The 18,587-nt window shown below is 36.7% G+C and overlaps 1 protein-coding gene across 1 annotated transcript; it reads right to left on the bottom strand.

Moving 5' to 3' along the window:
- Positions 1-3,099: 3,099 nt before the first annotated feature.
- Positions 3,100-5,634, bottom strand: LOC149571475 (uncharacterized). Its single transcript, XM_089812992.1, has 2 exons — positions 5,236-5,634; positions 3,100-4,032 (listed from the first exon to the last, which is right to left on the bottom strand). The coding sequence occupies exons 1-2, from the start codon at positions 5,392-5,394 to the stop codon at positions 3,406-3,408; spliced, it is 786 nt and encodes a 261-aa protein (XP_089669118.1). The 5' UTR covers positions 5,395-5,634; the 3' UTR covers positions 3,100-3,405.
- Between the last annotated feature and the right edge of the window lie 12,953 nt (positions 5,635-18,587).

Raw genomic sequence — 18,587 nt, 5'->3', positions numbered from 1 at the left:
AATAATGGATGCTTTCATTGTACAAGCCTCTCAACTTAATAATAACATCAACAATGAAAAATATATTAGCTTTTAAAAATATATTGGTTTGACAAGTTATAAAAAATATAGATGATTACAAGTACCATTTATAAAATTTAAATAATATTAATAGTGTATTTAAAAAAAATTATGAAAAAATTATTACAAATATTATTATACAATTTTCTTTATAATCTATCATATATTTATCAGTATAGATTTAGTTAAAATAATATATTAGTTATAAATTAGTAATTGATTTCTTTAATTTCAATTTTTTTTTTTTATCAATATTAAAATGTAAAAATGATTGTGGCTAAGTTCTATTTATAGAATGTAAATAATATTAATAATTTTTATTACCAAATAAATTCAAAGAGAGATTTAATTTTTCACTTTGGTATAAATTAATCAAGTTATTTAAAAAAAAAGACATTTATGTTTGCTCATAGTTTTGGTGGTTTATAATGTTGATTACGTAATGTTGAGTAGAGTTTTCAAATTGTGAGTTTCATCTTCACAGTGAAAACACTTCTATTAGCGCATCATTGCGCATTCAAAAACACACAACTACTAGTTAATTTTTTTTACTTATAATAATATATAGATTGGAGTATATAACACAAGTAAATTGTGAACTCTTATTAGAAAGTCTTGGATTTGAATCTAGCTAAAAAAAAAACATTAACTTTTACTTTAGACTTAATTAACATATAAAAATTTATAATGATAAATTCTATAATATGTATAATAAATTGTACTTCTAAAATAACATAAATTGAACTAGCGCCATTGTCTTAAACTTATATTAATTAAATGTTTTATAGATATTATATATGAAGATACACATGACTTATAAGTTGTATTTTTAAAAAAAAATCAAGTTGTACTTTTAAAATAATAAAATAAAATAAATTGAACTAGAAGTATTGTAAATCTCAAAATATTATAAATTAAATTGTAATAATAAATAACTTCTAAATCTCAAAATATTATAAATTAAATTGTAATAATAAATAAACTAGTATTTTGTACTCCTAAAATAACATAAATTAGATTATAATAACATGAATAAATTATAATAGTAAATGATATATATATAGCTCATAAATTATAATTTCATTAATTGCATTTCATTAATTGTATTTCTATAATTGAACTAGTTCAATTTTACTCTTAAAATATCATAAATTAAATTGAACTCAAGTTTTCAAACTCTCACATCATCACAATTGATGAACTCAAATTATTTAAATTGGACCCCATAACATCTCAAAAATACCACCACTTAATTGAACTCCCAAAAGTTCTAAAAAAAAAACTTTTGTATAAGCTATACTCCGGACCTCTTTTACAACTAACCATATATTAAAAATATTATAAACCAATTAAATTCTCAAAACACTAACTTTTCTAACCATTTCTCAATAACTAGAATCAAACCACAATAATTGAACTCATTAAATGAAGCCAAATTGAACACCTACAACAACTGAACAACTCAAAACACTTCTAAAATTAAACTAGTTCAATTTTACTTTCAAAATATCATAAATTAAATTGAACTCATGTTCTCAAACTTTTGCATCATCACAATTGATGAACTCAAATTATTTAAATTGGACCCCACGACATGTCAAAAATACCACCACTTAATTGGACTCCCAAAACTTCTCTAAAAAAATCTTTTGTAAAAACTATACTCCCAAAACACACCTCTTTTACAAGTAACCATATATTAAAAATATTACAAACCAATTAAATTCTCAAAACACTAACTTTTCTAACCATTTCTCAATAAATAGAATCAAACCACAATAATTGATCTCATTAAACAAAGCCAAATTGAACTCCTACACCAATTGAACAACTCAAAATACTTCTAAAATTGAACTAGTTCAATTTTACTCTCAAAATATCATAAATTAAATTGAACTCAGGTTCTCATACTTCCACATCATCACAATTGATGAACTCAAATTATTTTGATGAACTCAAATTAACTCAAATTATTTAAATTAGACCCCACATCTCAAAAATACCACCACTTAAGTGCTCCCAAAACATGACCTCTTTTACAACTAACCATATATTAAAAATATTATAAACTAATTAAATCCTCAAAACACTAACTTTTCTAACCATTTCTCAATAACTAGAATCAAACCACAATAATTTAACTCATTAAACAAAGCCAAATTGGCCAAATTGAACTCCTACAACAATTGAACAACTCAAAATAACTAAATTCATGTTGACTTTTCCAAAGTAAACTCCACAACATTAAAAAAATACCACTTAATTAAACTACCTCCTCCCAAAAGATAACCACTTTTACAAAACCATATATAAAAATAAATTATAAACCAATAAGATAGTTTAAAAAAACAACAAAACCCTTAATGAAACTCCCACAACTTCCCAAAAACCACTTTTACAATTAATCATTAATTAAAAAAATTATAAACCAATTAAACTCCCAAATACTATCTTTTCAAAATTTTAAGATATTCTTAAATTATTTTATTTCTTAAAAAATACAATTAATTAAACATTTAACTAACCAAATTAAACTCCCACAACATCACAATTCAACAACTCAAACTAATTATTAAATTCACACTATCCAACAACATCACAAAAAACTAATTATTAAATTATTAAATTCACACTAGGCCAAATTGAACTCCCACACCATCACAAAAAACACCACACCATTTAATTGAAATCCCAAAACTTCCCAAAAACCACTTCATACACCATTTACTTCACACTTCCAACTTCCACATTTTTTCCACACTTTAAACTTCCCACACTTTTCGGACACTTTTCTTATTAAGTATGCTCCCAAAACACCACCACTTTAAATAAAATGATAAACCAATTAAAGTCTGTTTTAACTTTTCAAACCACCACTTTTACAATTAACCATATATAAAAATAAAATAAAATTATAAACTAATTAAACTCTCAAAACAATAAATTTTCAAACCACAAAATTATCTCAAATTAGAACACCACATATCCACAAAATCCATTGAATGCTCATGACTCATTGAAAAGCTCATAAACCACCACTTTAAACTCTCAACATGCTCACTTTTTATATTGATCAGAGTTAAAATTTACGATTTACAAAGTTTTTTATAGATCTTTTGTCTACAAATAGTTTGGTAGATCTTTTATCATCAAATTGAGAAAGATATAAACATAGAAACCCCAAAATCCCACTTAAACTATCGTACACTACCATCAATCCTCACTTCTTCTCACTGCTCGCCATGATTAAGGCGTCGTTATTCAAACTGACCTTGACAACATACATTCACCTCACCCATTTTTATCAACACAAAAATACTGAACTAGCTAGGTATGTGCATAAAATCAATCCACCACTAAATTCGACCCTCCTCGCCCCTGAAGACGCTGGCGGAGCAACCTGGAAGCGGGAGTGATGCTCCCATCGCCACCACATTCAACCGCCTCCCTCAGAATCCTCTCCCCTCTTTCCAACGTCTCCTCCGCGCTCTCCATCTGCTCCTCCCCGAACTTCTCGAAACTGTCCGGATCCTCAAAATACGCTATCGTCGTCACATAGTTCGTCATCACTCCCACCGCCTGCTCTGAAGGCACGCCGCTCCGCACCTGGGCCAGGCTCTCCTCGGCGCGCTCGTACAGGGCGTCCATCTCACCGGAAGCAGCCGGTACCGTGGCCGACACCTCATCACCTTCGTACCCGCGGCTGTCGGGCACCTCTTCCACGTCCTTCGCCTTTTCCACGTCATACGGGACTCCGCAAGAGAATTGAGACCACCGCCGGGTCTGCTGGTAATTAGGGTTTCCAGCCGATATTTCAGTGTGGTGTATGAACTGCTCGGCCTTTCCGCCGCCGGTTTCCTCCGCCGGGCAGCGGCGTGAGGCGGCGGAATTGTCGGTGGCCCCCTCTGTTTGTTCCCCCTCCGCGGCTGTGCTTTCGCGCGCCTCCTCTAGAATATCCTTTTCGATTTTTCTCTGCAAATTGGAAAACTCAAGGGCGGATTCGTAAAGATTGAATGAGCAAATCGATGTTTTAAATGTAGCGAGCTGAACTTTGAATTTCTAGAGCGAAAAAACGAAAGATTTGTACACAAAAAGTGTCTATTTGTTAAAACTGAGAGAATCCAAAGTAATTTCTGATGTTTTCGTAAGGATTGAATGAGCAATCGAAATTTAGAAAGTAGTGAGCTGAACTTTGAATTTCTAGAGCAAAGAAGCGAAAGATTTGCACACAGTAGTCTGTTATTTTAAAACGGAGAGAATCAAAAGCAATTTCTGATGTTTACATTGATTACTTGTTTTAGATGGAATGAGCAATCTAAAGTAGAAGTTTCCGCTGTGCACTGTGTATTTTTGAGAAAAGGAAACGTAAAATTTGTGCAAAAGCATGTATTTTCAAAACTGAAACTACAAAGCAATCTAAATATAGGAAGTAGTAATCTTCTGTTTACGTTGTACATTTTTTGAATTTTTAAAAAATAGCTAAGGTCTAAGCAAAAGAAAATAGAAAGTACTCGAAAATTTGAAAGTAGTGAGCTTAACTTTGAATTTCTAGAGCGAAAAGCAAAAGATTTGCATACAAAATTCTGTACTTTTAAAACGAAGAGAATCAAAAGTAATTTCTGATGTTGACATTGATTTCTTGTTTTAGATGAAATGAGCTATCTAAAGTAGAGGCTTCCGCTGTGCACTTCGAATTTTTGAGACAAGGAAAAGTAAGATTCGTGCAAAAGAATGTAATTTGAAAACTGAAATTACTAGAAAGCCACCGAAATATAGAAAGTAGCAATCTTCTGTTCACGTTAAACACTTCGATTTTTTTCAAAAAATAGATAAGATCTATGCAAAAGAAAATAAAAAGCAATCGAATTTAGAAAGTAGGAAGCCTCGGCTGCGCACTTAGCTTTAAAAAAAGAAGGAAAAACGTAAGATTTGTGCACAAGTTTGTATTATTAGAACCGCAGATAAATAGCAATCGAAATTTACAAAGTACACAGTAAGCTTCCGCAGTACACTTTAGAGTTTTTGCAAAAACAAAACTAAAAACAATCGAAATTTAGAAATACACAGTAGGCTTCAGCTGTCCACTTCGAATTCTTGAAACAAAACAACGCAAGGGTTGTTCAAAAGTATGTATTTGTAAAATACAAAAACTCAAAAGTAATATGTGATATTTACATTGATTTCTTGTTTTAGCTTGTCATTTCGAGGCAGGGGTGCCCTGACGCCATGTTCTGCCGCCCGAGCTCCTGGCTTTGCAATGGTACAGTTGCACATCGCCATTATTTTCCTCATATTCATGTTCCACATCCTGCCTGCCGCCTGCCTGCCTTGCATTTTTCAGGGTTCTGATGATCAAAATTTGTTTATTTGCCTGTTATGAGTCTCTTTCTTGAAATAAAATCCTAAAGCAGCAGCAAGACTTTTGGCTATTTGAGGATATGTATGATCTTCACCATTTCGAGCGGATTTCGCCACGTATTTGGCCATCCACGCATCTGGTGCGGACGTTTACACGCAGGAGCTCGCCTTTTATGTTGTGTCGGATTGACATTTTGCACTCGGAGTCAATTAGTTAAATCTGTTTGTGAAAACCGACTTGATTTAATGTACCAGCAATTCCACGTTGGTGTAAGTGTAGCATAAAATATAAAGTTGGAATTAAATTGAGGGAAGTTATATTCATGTACAAGAGAGAAGTACTTTTTGTTTTAAAGTAGCAGCAATTGTAAATTATCCATACTAGTAGTAAAGTAGTAGCAATTATAAACTAGCACTTACATCTGAAGGAGCAAGGGGTATGGTGATAGTGCAAAAAATGTGGTAATCTATATAAGATACATGCCATCATTTTTATTTTTTATCATATGACACAAGATCAAGAGGATCAAATTTTTCTCTTGTATTTTACCATAAACAATATTGTGTGGCATTTGAGAGAATAACACATCTCAAAAGAAATAAAAACGTGTTCTTAAACATGACCACATGTGAATATGTACATCTTAAGATAAAATTCCAATTCAAGGTCATTTTCAATATTGAATAATTTGCATTAAAGTTGTTTAGTTGCCATAAAGTTTGGAACTCTGAAATGTGAACTCCTTTTTGAACCGAGGATCTTATTCAACTAAAATACTCTGATGGGATCAATCCCAAAAGGGAAACCTCCTCCCTCCCCTCGACATACATTGACGTGAATACAGAGGGATTCTCCATGCACACCAGTCAAGCAAGAGAACATTCGAACATGAGGAGCCGGATAACCACACAGGGTATCTTTTCACCATGCTTGTATCACAACAACTTTAAACATTAGGGACAGATGATATTGAAATGAATAAAATGCCAATTCTAAAACCGATGAAGTTGACACAAACGAATTTCTATAAATTAAGGGAAAGTATGCTATTTAATACCTATCCACTCTAGAGGGAGAGTTGTTGTAGTCGAGATTCTTCTTATTTTCTGATAATGGTATATGGATTATCTTTCATTCTTGAATATCACTCAAAGGAGAATGGTGGCTCTATACGAAGGTTGTCCAATGATTTAACTCTTGATATAGCCGTAAAAGTCAAACCTTGGCGTTTTGTTGTACCAATATCAATTGCTATTTTTTGAAGCATCAATCCCTGGGATTTATGTATGGTGAGTGCCCATGACATGGATAGTGGTATCTGTCTATAATTTCCCAAGGTGATAGGTGTAATAGGTAAACTATTTGGGTTGACTTGGTCCCAAGGCGGGCCATTGTAATCATCAAATCGTACAACCACATATAGAGGTAGTTTTGGGGGTTTACAACCAGGTGTGTACACAATATCTACCACCTCCCCGAGTGATCTATTTACAAGGCCCATTTGAATCCAGAGTTTTTTCGTTAACATTGTTCGTTGGCCTTTACATAGCAATATTTCTTTTGGAAGGTGATCGACATCACTAATGAGGTTTGGTTGTAAGTGTGTTTTTATTACAATACTAAGTGCAACAGGAAGATTGAGTAATTTAAGCATTTTGTGGTTGTGTAGCCCAACCGAATTGTTTGTAGAGTAAAGGTGCATTGATTGATCAAACATACTTTTTTCAAAGAAAAGATAAATTTTTGTTTGTACGTTGCATAAGTAATTCCCAATCTCGTTTAGTGGATTCTGCATTTCGCAAGTTGTACAACATGTGACAAAAGTCAATCTGAGCCCGAGTGTCACCTTGTTAGTGAAATATGGTTGTCAATGTGATAACCTTTGTAAATTTATCCCAAAGGTATTTCACATTTGAGTGTGATGCATAAATTGGTTTATCCATGACAGGGGGTACTTGCATTAAGTCACCCACAAGAATTATAGAAGCACCACCAAAGCATTTTTTTTATTGATGGGGGAAAGCCTCACACAATCTACTATCTATTTTCAGAAGAAGTTTTGGCCCTACAAAGCTAAATTCATCAATAATGAGGCATTTCACATGTCTCATCTCTTCTTGAAAGACTGGTAGTGATTGTCCATGTAGTGGGTACATTTCTCTTATTGGTATTCTAAGGGTAGCATGTATGGTTGAGACATGTATGCTGAATGTCACAATTTTAGTAGGAGCAACTATAAGGAGTGGATTATTATTTTGAGATGCCAAAACCCAAAGTGCATGTTTGATGCAATGTATCAAGTACGATTTCCCTGTGTCCGCTGTTCCTTGTATGATCATGTAAATTGGTTGGTTGGAGGAAATTTCATTGTAATGCTCTTTAATAGTGGCAAGTGCTTGTTTTTGTTTGGGAAATAATGGATATAATGGAGCATGTTCTTGTAATATGGAGTGGTCATCTCTCTGGGATGTCTTGTTCATACTTATGAAATGCTCTGTAGTGTTGTGCAGATGGGAAGGTATAGAACATTCATCCCAATTATTTATTTTATCAAAGTCACGTCGATTAAGCATTTCAAGGGTGTTCAAGTTCTCACCATCAACGACTCCCATATGTGACATAAACTCCCATTCATTCATTTCACTTGTATTTCTTGCATCCACCTCACTTGTATCATCTAAATCTTGTTCATGGTCAACTTCTATAGCTATTAGGCGGTCTGCATGCCATACATGGTAGTTATTTAATATCATTCGTTTCCAATTTGCAACAATGTCATCTTTAGTGAGACCAATATCTATAGAGATGCTAAGATAATGCTTGTACAAGAGTAGCTCAATCCAACAAAACATCTTGAATTGTTCAGAATCCTCATCAAGGATACTATAGAAACAAGGAAAAACATTGATAATTGCCTTTTCTTTTCTAACTTTCCACTTGCGCCCTTTGCAAGCAGCCAAAAATGAGAATGCTCTAGCAGTGTCAATTAATGACATTAGTTTGAGCTTGGTGGGCCATTGTATGTAGGAGTGCAAATAACTCACTAGTAATGTATTATCACCTAATTTTTGTTAATCTGATGGAAAACTTTACGTCCAACATTTAGTGTTATAAAAGAGTGACTACTAACCACAAGTGGTAACTTTTGTAGCATATGATATGTCTCTTGTGCACCAATATCACGATCTGCAATAATCTTAGACATAAACATACGATATGCTAATAGTGTGTGGTCTTCACTTGCTTATTGTTTGCATATGCATGTTAGCATATCAATACAACTCTCTAATTTCCTTTTTTCCTTTGATGCATATTTTTCTATATATTTTAGTACAAGCATCTTTGATACAACTGGTTGGCAATCCATATTGGCTCTCCATATTGAAATCATAGTTGGGTTGTGTATGTTCATCTTGTCATCATTCCATGCTGGCATATACATTTTTTTTCCAAACTCATCACAAGCCAAAGATGAACTAACACTTTCTAACCATGGGGTTTTGTAGCGACACTCTAGAATACTACCTCATTTGCGGAAGCACGTTGCTTCACTATAGTGTATGTGTCGTTGGAGGCAGTTGATCAATTCCTCATAGTCTGCATGCATATCTCTAGAGAGGATAGTAGTTGTTTCCAACAAACAAGGATCTTCTTGCAAAGATCGATGTTGGGTGTTATTTCTACAAGATGGTGTGTAGGGATTCCATGCATTGACATATTTGTCAAAAAATTTCCTCGCTTGTTCTACTCCCTCTTGATTATGCTAATCGAGTTCGTCCATGTTAGGTGCACCTAGAATCCAAATGAACCCATGTATATGTCTTGATCCTCAATGTTACCATTCATACTTATACCAGTAATCTGACACATGAAAGAATTTTTCTAATACTTCTTGAAGGAATATTGTGAACCTTTCATGCAAGAATAAAGAAGTGGTGTGTGGGTTACTGATAATTTTGTTTGTGCATCCTTTATTTGTTCGTAGGACTGATGGAAGGCCATTTAGAAATAGTCATTGTAATTCAAGCCACATAGTATCTGCACCACTAAAGGTGAATAAAAGAGTAGGAGTTCCTAACTGGTTGATCATATTTGAAAGTTCACCACGATTTTTATTCCATATGCATGAGTTCTCGTCAAGGAAGATCCAAAGTGCATCAATTCTTCAGCCAATTGAGTGTTAGGTATTTTTTGTATGTGTAAGAGAAGGTTTTCAATGGTGGTTGTGATGGAGTCCTCTAGATTCTTCTTGAAGAAAATAGAAGAGAGTCCTTGAGTTCGATGTCGCAGCATTACATTTAGTACAAAATAGCAGAATGTTGGGTGGCTCCCAAATCTACTATCATGGTATCTCATTAAGGGGTAAGTGCACCAAGTTGTGGTGCTAAAAGAGGGGTATAAATGAACACCTTTTTTTTGAAATCGACAATTTCTAAACTTCAACAAGAATTTTAAGATAGTTACGGTCAAAATTTTAAGATATGACAAAAAAAAAAGTAGTAGTCCTTTGAATCTAGTTTCTAAACTACTAATTTTTTTTCAAAATGGTTTAGTTTTAGGTCCTCAAAAAGGGGGCCATAGAAAGTGGTACTATTTATCCAGGAAAAAACATAACATAGTACAAATTGTGCCCCCCCTAAAATTCTTTTTAAAAAAAAAAAATTCTTTAATTGCTTTGGTCAAAAGTTACCTAACATTGTGTAGTTTATCCCAGATTTTTTGGGTAATTTTATAATGTGTATTATTTTATAATGAAATTTTTAATTAGACACATCCCAAAAACATGAAATATCTGTGTGCTACCCCTAGAAATGATTAAAAACTAATCTAAAATCAAAACTTCTTTTTTTCAAAGTGTGTAGAATGGAGTCTAGTTTCTAAAAAACTAAGTTGTGAAATTCGATGAATGAGCTAAAATCTACAACCCAATTAGTACATGTTGTTTTTTGACAAAAAATGGACATAAATTCAAAAGAAATTATAGTTGAAAGGCTTGAAATAGTTCAAATAAAAAATAAATTATATGGTTATATAGCTAACATAGAGACCTACAATATCATCTAACCTGATTTTATCAATGCTCAACCACAAGGAAACTTGAAGGAGAGAACACAAGAAAAATCAATCATTTTTTGTATGTTTGCAGCAAAACACGTCTCAAACTAGTCTAGAGACTCCAAATCTTTGGGTTGGATCGCCAAGGCAAAACCAAGCCTTAGGCTTGGTAGAATGCAAAGCTTTAAATATCATGTGCATGCTATAGCATGCACACACTATTTAAAGCTTTTTAAAATTTGAGTCTTAATAGCGTGTGCACACTTTAGTGCATACATGCTTTAGTGTACATGCACTATTAAGACCTAAATAGTGCATAAAGAGGCAGAGAGAGAGAGAGAGAGAGAGAGAGAGAGAGAGAGAGAGAGAGAGAGAGAGAGGAGAGGGGGGGATGGGAGTGTGTGTGTGAGAGAGAGAGAGGAACAGAGAAAGCAGGGGATGGGAGAGGGGAGAGAGAGTAGGGGATGGAAGAGAGAGGAAGTGTGAGAGAGAGTAGGGGGTGGCAAAGAGAGTAGGGGATGAGAGAGAGTAGAGAGGGAGAGAGAGAGAGAGTGAGAAAGAGTAGGTGATGGGAGAGGGAATGGGAGAGGGGGAGAGAGAGAGGGAGAGAGAGGGGGGATGAGAGAGAGAGTGTGAGAGAGGGTAGGCAGTGGGAGAGGGAGTGGGAGAGGGGGAGAGAGAGAGAGAGAGGGGGATGGGAGTGTGTGTAAGAGAGAGAGTAGGGGATGGGAGAGAGTGTGAGAGTGAGAGAGAGTAGGGGGTGGTAGAGAGAGATTACGGGATGGGAGAGATATTGAGAGTAGGGGATGGGAGGGAGGGAGGGAGGAAGAGAGAGTGTGAGAGAGAGAGAGAGAGTAGGCGGTGGGGGAGTGGGGGAGAGAGAGAGAGAGAGAGAGAGAGAGAGAGAGAGAGAGAGAGATGAGGATGGGAGTGTGTGTGTGAGAGAGACAGAGTAGGGGATGGGAGAGGGGAGAGAGAGAAAGAGAGGGGGGATGAGAGTGTGTGTGTGTGAAAGAGAGAGAGTAGGGGATGGGAGAGGGGGGGAGAGAGAGAGAGTAGCATGAGAGAGTAGGCGGTGGGAGAGGGAGTGGGAGAGGGAGAGAGGGGGGGATGGGAGTGTGTGTAAGAGAGAGAGTAGGGCATGGGAGAAAGTGTGAGAAAGAGTAGAGGTGGCAAAGAGAAAGTAGGGAATGGGAGAGAGAGTGTGCGAGAGAGAGAGAAGGCAGTGGGAGAGGGAGTGGGAGAGGGAGAGAGAGGGGGGATGAGCATGTGTTTGAGAGATCTAGAGAGTAGGGGATGGGAGAGGAGAGAGAGGGGGGATGTGAGTGTGTGTTTGTGAAAGAGAGAGAGTAGGGGATGGGAGAGGGGAGAGAGAGAGAGTAGCCCAAGAGAGAGAGAGTGTGTGTGAGAGAGTAGGTAGTGGGAGAGGGAGTGGGAGACGAGAGAGAGGGGCATGGGAGTGTGTGTAAGAGAGAGAGAGAGTAGGGGATGGGAGAGAGAGTGGGGGTGTTAGAGAGAGAGAGCACAGGATGGGAGAGAGCGTGAGAGTAGGTGATGGGAGAGAGAGTAGGCAGTGGGAGAGGGAGTGGGAGAGGGAAAGTGAGTGAGAGAGAGAGTGGGGGATAGGAGAGGATAGAGAGAGAGAAAGAGAGGGGGGATGAGAGTGTGTGTGTGTGAAAGAGAGAATATAGGATGGGAGAGGGGAGAGAGAGTAGCTTGAGAGAAAGTATAGGGGATGGGAGAGAGTGTGAGAGTGAGAGAGAGAGTAGGTGTGGTAGAGAGAGAGAGTAGGGGATGCGAGAGAGAGAGTGAGAGTAGGGGATGGGTGGAGAGAGAGTAGAGAAGGAGAGAGAGAGAGTGAGAGAGATACAATAGGTTGTGGGAGAGGGAGAGAGAGGGGGGGGGGGGATGGGAGTGTGTGTGAGAGAACTAGAGTAGGGGATGGGAGAGGAGAGAGAGGGGGGATGGGAGTGTGTGTGTGTGAAAGAGAGAGTAGGGGATGGGAGAGGGGAGAGAGAGAGAGTAGCCCAAGAGAGAGAGAGTAGGGGATGGGAGAGAGAGGGGGATGGGAGTGTGTGTAAGAGAGAGTAGGGGATGGGAGAGGCTATGAGAGTGTGAGAGAGAGTAGGGGGTGGTAGAGAGAGAGTACAAGATGAGAGAGAGAGTGAGAGTAGGGGATGGGAGAGAGAGAGAGAGTAGGTGGTGGGAGAAGGAGTGGGAGAGGGAGAGTGAGAGAGAGAGGAGGATGAGAGTGTGTGTGTGTGAGAGAGAGAGAGAGAGTAGGGGATGAGAGAGGAGAGAGAGAGGGGGGATGGGAGTGTGTGTGTAAAAGAGAGAGATTAGGGGATAGGAGAGAGAGTAGGTAGTGGGTGAGGGAGTGGGAGAGGGAGAGAGAGGGGAGATGGGAGTGTGTATAAGAGAGAGAGAGTAGGGGATGGGAGAGAGTGTGAGCGAGAGTAGGGGGTGGCAGAGAGAGAGTATGGGATGGGAGAGCGAGAGTGAGAGTAGGGGATGGGAGAGAGAGAGTATAGAGGCAGAGAGTGAGAGTGAGAGAGATAGTGAGAGAGAGGGAGTAGGGGATGGGAGAGAGTGTGTGAGAGAGAGTAGGAAATGGGAGAGGGAGAGGGAGAGTGAGTAAGAGAGAGAGAGTAGGTAGTGAGAGAGGGAGTGGGAGAGGGAGAGTGAGAGAGAGTAGGGGATGTGAGAGAGAGAGAGAGTAGGTGGTGGGAGAGGGAGAGCGAGAGGGAGAGGGGGGATGGGAGTGTGTGTATGTGAGAGAGAGAGTAGGGGGTGGGACAATGAGAGAGAGAGAGAGTAGGGGATGGGAGAGAGAGTGAGAGAAAGAGATTAGGTAGTGGGAGAGGGAGAGTGAGAGAGAAAGGGGGGATGGGAGTGTGTGTAAGAGAGAGAGATTAGGGGATAGGAGAGAGAGCAATAGAGAGAGAGAGAGTAGGAGATGGGGGAGAGAGAGAGTAGGCAGTGGGAGATGGAGTGGGAAAGGGAGATAGATAGAGAGAGTAGATGGAGAGAGAGATTAGGGGATGGGAGAGGAGAGAGAGAGTAGGGGATGGGAGAGGAGAGAGGGTGAGAGAGAGTAGGGGATGGGAGCAAAAGAGAGAGTGAGAGAGAGTAGGTAGTGGGAGAGGGAGTAGGAGAGGGAGAGCGAGAGAGAGAGTAGGGGATGGGAGAGGAGAGAGAGTGAGAGAGTAGGGGATGAGAGCAATGGGAGAGGGAGTAGGAGAGGGAAAGCGAGAGAGAGTAGGGGATGGGAGAGGAGAGAGAAAGTGAGAGAGAGAGTAGGGAGAGAGAGAGTAAGGGATGGGGGATGGTGGGATAGGGAGAGATTAGTTTTCACATAGTGCGTACACACTATATGAAAACACCAAAAAATGGTCATAATGCAAGTTTGCGTCCCTATTGATCCATTTTTTGCTTTTTGTCTATTGTGTATTCTGTTGTTCCAAAAGAAAACACGGGTTTCAAGCTATTGGAAGTTAACAAACACTATTTGAAGGCTTTTTGAACATTCTTTCATTCTATTTGAAGCTAGTAAACACCAAATTCAATCATTGGATATGCTATTTGAAGGCTTTTTGAATATTCTTTCTATAGAAGAGGTTAGTGCCGTCCTTTTTAAATATTCTTTGTTGTTATATAGAGACAAATTTGATTATAATTTGACATATTGTTTAATATATAGTGAATTCATTGAAATTTGTATGTTTGAATGAATTGTTATTTGGAAATGGTTATAAATTTGACAAGTTGTTTATTATATATTATGTATTCATTGAAATAATTGTATTTTGTATATGTATTCGAATAATTTATAATTTGCAAATTGTAAGTAATTTAGATGTTTGAATAATTTGACATATAGAAATCATCATCGTGCCAAGGAAGAAACCAAAAACTCAAACAATGGAAGAGAGGGAGAGAGATTTGGAAATTAAAAGAGATAAATGAAGCTACTACGTGAACAAATAAAATTGCAAAGCAATAATGAAGAATTGACTTTCGAAGAGGAACAAGAACCACCAATACAAAGAAACAAAGAGGAAGAATTGGAAAGACAAAGAGGACGAATAAGACTGTTACACTCAAGAAGACAATTTAATTGTGAAGCTACACCATCTTCCAATGTTGGAGTCATATCATCATCTCATATTGAAGAGATAGTAATTTTTAGATTCGACGATGTACACACTCTATCATGTCATTTTGAAGGCACAACATGAACATATCAAGTAGGTGGTATTCCATCTTTTTCATCTTATTGCCAAGGCACATCATCTTCGGTTCAAGGTACACAAAGCACTCAACCTTATGTTGATGTTCAAAATGTTGAGGGAATGGAAGAGATTATAACACCTTTTAGAATTAATTTTAGAAGACCAAAATATTTGATTGATATTGATACTAACATTTTGAAATCAATGCCTGACAAGATTAGCAAGTGTACTTGTCAGAGAAAAGTTAATCGTACGTGGAGATTATTCTTTGAAGAATTAAATATTATAGGTCAATGCCAATTATTTGTTGAAATGATGAGGAATTTGAAATCTAGGTCTATCATGAAGATTCTTGGGCTAAGAATGATGAACGATTCAAATGAAAAAAGCATTGTAAAGAATCTAATAAGTGCTTATGACAAAGTGGGTTCTAAATCATGCACCAAAGATAGTAATATCACAAGTCGAGTACTTACATCAACAATAGTAAGTACCCAAATAAGAAAGCTTGACTCATGAGAAAGACAAGAAAAATATTGAAAATCAGTAGAGGTACTCTAAGGAGAGCCACGCTAAGATGTGAGATATTGGAAGATCCAACAAAAAATGAGTTATGGACATTTAGTGGTAGACTATAATGAAATGATAAAGAAATTAGTAAAACTTTGAAATCATTGATCAAAGATTGTTGGAAAAATAACACACGTGTTTCCCTTAATCAAAGAGATGTAAGAAGGAGGATTGGTAGCCAAAATCGCGACCCACATGCAAAACATTTTTTGGACTCAACTTAGACACAATTTTTTGCAAAATTTATTGGTATGTATTCTCAAATTCGAATAAGTCAAAGATTTTTTGAGATGGGTAAACCTTTTTATGTGAAGATAAATCACACATGAACAACTTGTTGTTGTAGGATACATATTGAGTTTTCTAACCATTTTGATGTTTTTAGGCATATATGTGTGTTTTTGCATTCTAAGTTTGTTTTGCAGAATTGTGACATGAATAAGCCACCTAGATCTTCAAAAGAATTCATATCCAACATTTTATGTGAAATAGGGGCAGCCAACAATTTTACAAGACATCATGCTTGGATGGTACATGCTTATTTTGTGGTTCCTTGCAACTTTTATTAACTTGTGAACATATGGATAGTACACATGCAATTGGAAATGAAATAGTAGATTATGAAAAATATAAGATAGTGACATATGCTCTAAAAGATGGGAAATAGGGTAAAAGATGTGATTTAGTCATTGAAAAGATTCTAGTGTATGAGTTCATGAAGATTTTTCATGAAAAGATTATTTATGAGTATGCAAGGCATACACATAGAGCTCGATGGCTAGATTTACAATTTAAGTTGTGCAAAGATACGTTTCCACTAGATACCATTGTTTTGGTTGTAGACTTCGCAGAGAACTACACACTACAACCACAAAATGAGGTGCAAGGAAAGTATTATACTTCTCAAAATATTTCCATATTTTTTCACATGACATTCATACATTCAACTACAAGTACAGAGAATGACAAGAAGATTTTGAGGGAGTACCATTTTTACATCAGCAATGATCGATCACATTCTATAGAGTTTGTACATGGTTGTTTTCAACTATTTTATGGAGATTTGGCTAACAGGGGCATACCGTATCATCAGCACATTATTTGGTCAGACAATTGCACATCTCGATTCAAGAATGCACAAATGTTCTATTGGTTGAGTAGGATGCACAGGTTGTCTAGAATTCAATAAATGTGGAATTTCACAAAGGTTGGTCATGGAAAGGGAGAGCATGATGGTACAAGCACATGTATCAAAAGAGCCTTAGCTCATGAAGAACTAAAGTACAAAGATGAAGCAATATTGATAGATGGAAAATCCATCATCCAGTGGTGTAACGCTACAATGGGTCTAGGTAAAGAAGGTGAGTCTATGGTTCATAGTTTTTTTTTTTTGATAGATAATACTAACATTGCACCATATGAGGATTATTACACACTAATAGGATCAAGTGAGTTGCACTCTTTTGGAAGCTCTAATGCAGGTTCATGGAGTATCCACACACAAAAAATGATATGCTATTGTCCATCATGTGTAGAGGAAATTGGGATGGTTGTGAGTCGATTGAATGGGTGGACAAATGACATATATAGGTTTTGGACCCAATTGACACCTATCATCCCCCCAAGCACTGGAAATGGTAGAGATGGATTCGTCCATTGACTTTGACTACTTGTCTAATCTAGTGCAAATTGGTCATATATATTTATATATCTTTGTAATTTCAATATATAACTTTATAACTTTTACCAAAGTATTTTCTAAATTAATGACTGTATTTTGTATATTTATCACTGCAGGCCATGTTTTTGCTATTATTGCTCCTAAAGACAATGAAGAAGGGACAAATTATTATTTGTGCTGTTGTGCCCAAGCCAAATTTTTTTGGATCACTCGATTATAGATGGTGAAGGTTTAGAGTACCATATCAGTGCAGTGGTTGTAACTAGCACATGACTTAAACGATATTTTATGAAGAACCCTAACTTGTGGTTATTCGAGGATTGACAAACAGAGAGGAAGATTCTTCATTATTCAAACCTTGTTGTTGCATCAAATGTACACTGGATAAAATATGGTGGAAAACCACATAATAAGAATCTTTGGAAAGTTTGTGAGTTAGACCATTAGGCAATACTTGAGACATTGAAATGTAGAGCAGATCTAGTTAGTTCATTAGATTGAATAGGGAGAGAGAGAGAGAGAGAGAGAGAGAGAGAGAGAGAGAGAGAGAGAGCTTGAATCATAGGGCCCTCACCTTTTCATTTTTGTTGTGTTATGCTCCAAGTAAGCCTTGTAAGTAGAATAAGGGTCATTGGACCTAGGTGTAGTAGTTAAGGCATTGGATGTCATTTAATGTCCTTAGAAGAGTCACTATTTTGGCCTAAAAATCAAGGCATACATTGCCATAGGGAAATGAGTAACCTAAGGGATGATTCATTAGCTTAGGGAAGGGTCCCTAGCATGGAATTGCTAAGGGATAGCCTAAATAACAAGTTAGAAGTGTTAAGAAGAGCAAGCAAGAAAAATCCAAAAGTTGCTATATTGTAATTTTGCAAGAAATTATGGATTTTCCTTTTAAAACTTGAAGGAGGCCGCTTCAAACCATAAGGATGAAGGGGAAAGACCTAGGAGGAAATATAAAGGCTTTCCACACCCTAAAATGAGAGAAGTTAATATCATTGTGTACGGTTTGCATGCTATAGCATGATATTTCAAGGCAAAATTACTGAGTTTTTGAGTTTTAAGGCATTTTTGACATTGTTTTTGTAGATTGTACTAGTTTCCATGGTAGATTTGGTTGTTTAGAAAAATTTTATTTTAGGAAGTTTGGTTTGATTGTCTTTCTTTTCATAGTTGCTCAAAAAGTTGCTGGACAACTTTTGAGCAACTTCTTAAAAAGTTGTTAAACTTTCAAAAACTCTTCCACAAAGAGCTAGTTGGTTCAAACCAGCCTTATAATTGTTGGGGACAACCTATATTAATCCTTACAAGTGGGTGATAGGTATGATGTACTTATTTTGGAAAGAAATCAATAAAATCACCTATTTTTCCTACAAAATTCCATGTTTTAGAGCATTGTACGGATTGGTATAGATATTGGGACATGTTCTAGTGACCCCAAGAGTTAGAGGGGTGAGTTACCTTTCATTTGCACTTGGTTTCATGTTTTTATCCTTTGTAGTTTACAAGTTATTCAAGTTTTGCTAAAGGTGCCTAGAAATCAGCATTAAACCAAAGGTTTCACCTAGGGCCTTGTTGTTTTGGCACTTTCCACCATGGGAATTTGATGCCCCTTAGTGAAATGTAAGCC

Source organism: Cupressus sempervirens, chromosome 2 (genome assembly GCF_028749045.1).
Source record: "Cupressus sempervirens isolate cs-2001-9-10 chromosome 2, ASM2874904v1, whole genome shotgun sequence".
In the NCBI taxonomy this organism is placed as follows: domain Eukaryota; kingdom Viridiplantae; phylum Streptophyta; class Pinopsida; order Cupressales; family Cupressaceae; genus Cupressus; species Cupressus sempervirens.
The sequence above is the reverse complement of the archived record's forward strand: the minus strand, read 5'-3'. Positions and strand labels throughout refer to the sequence as shown.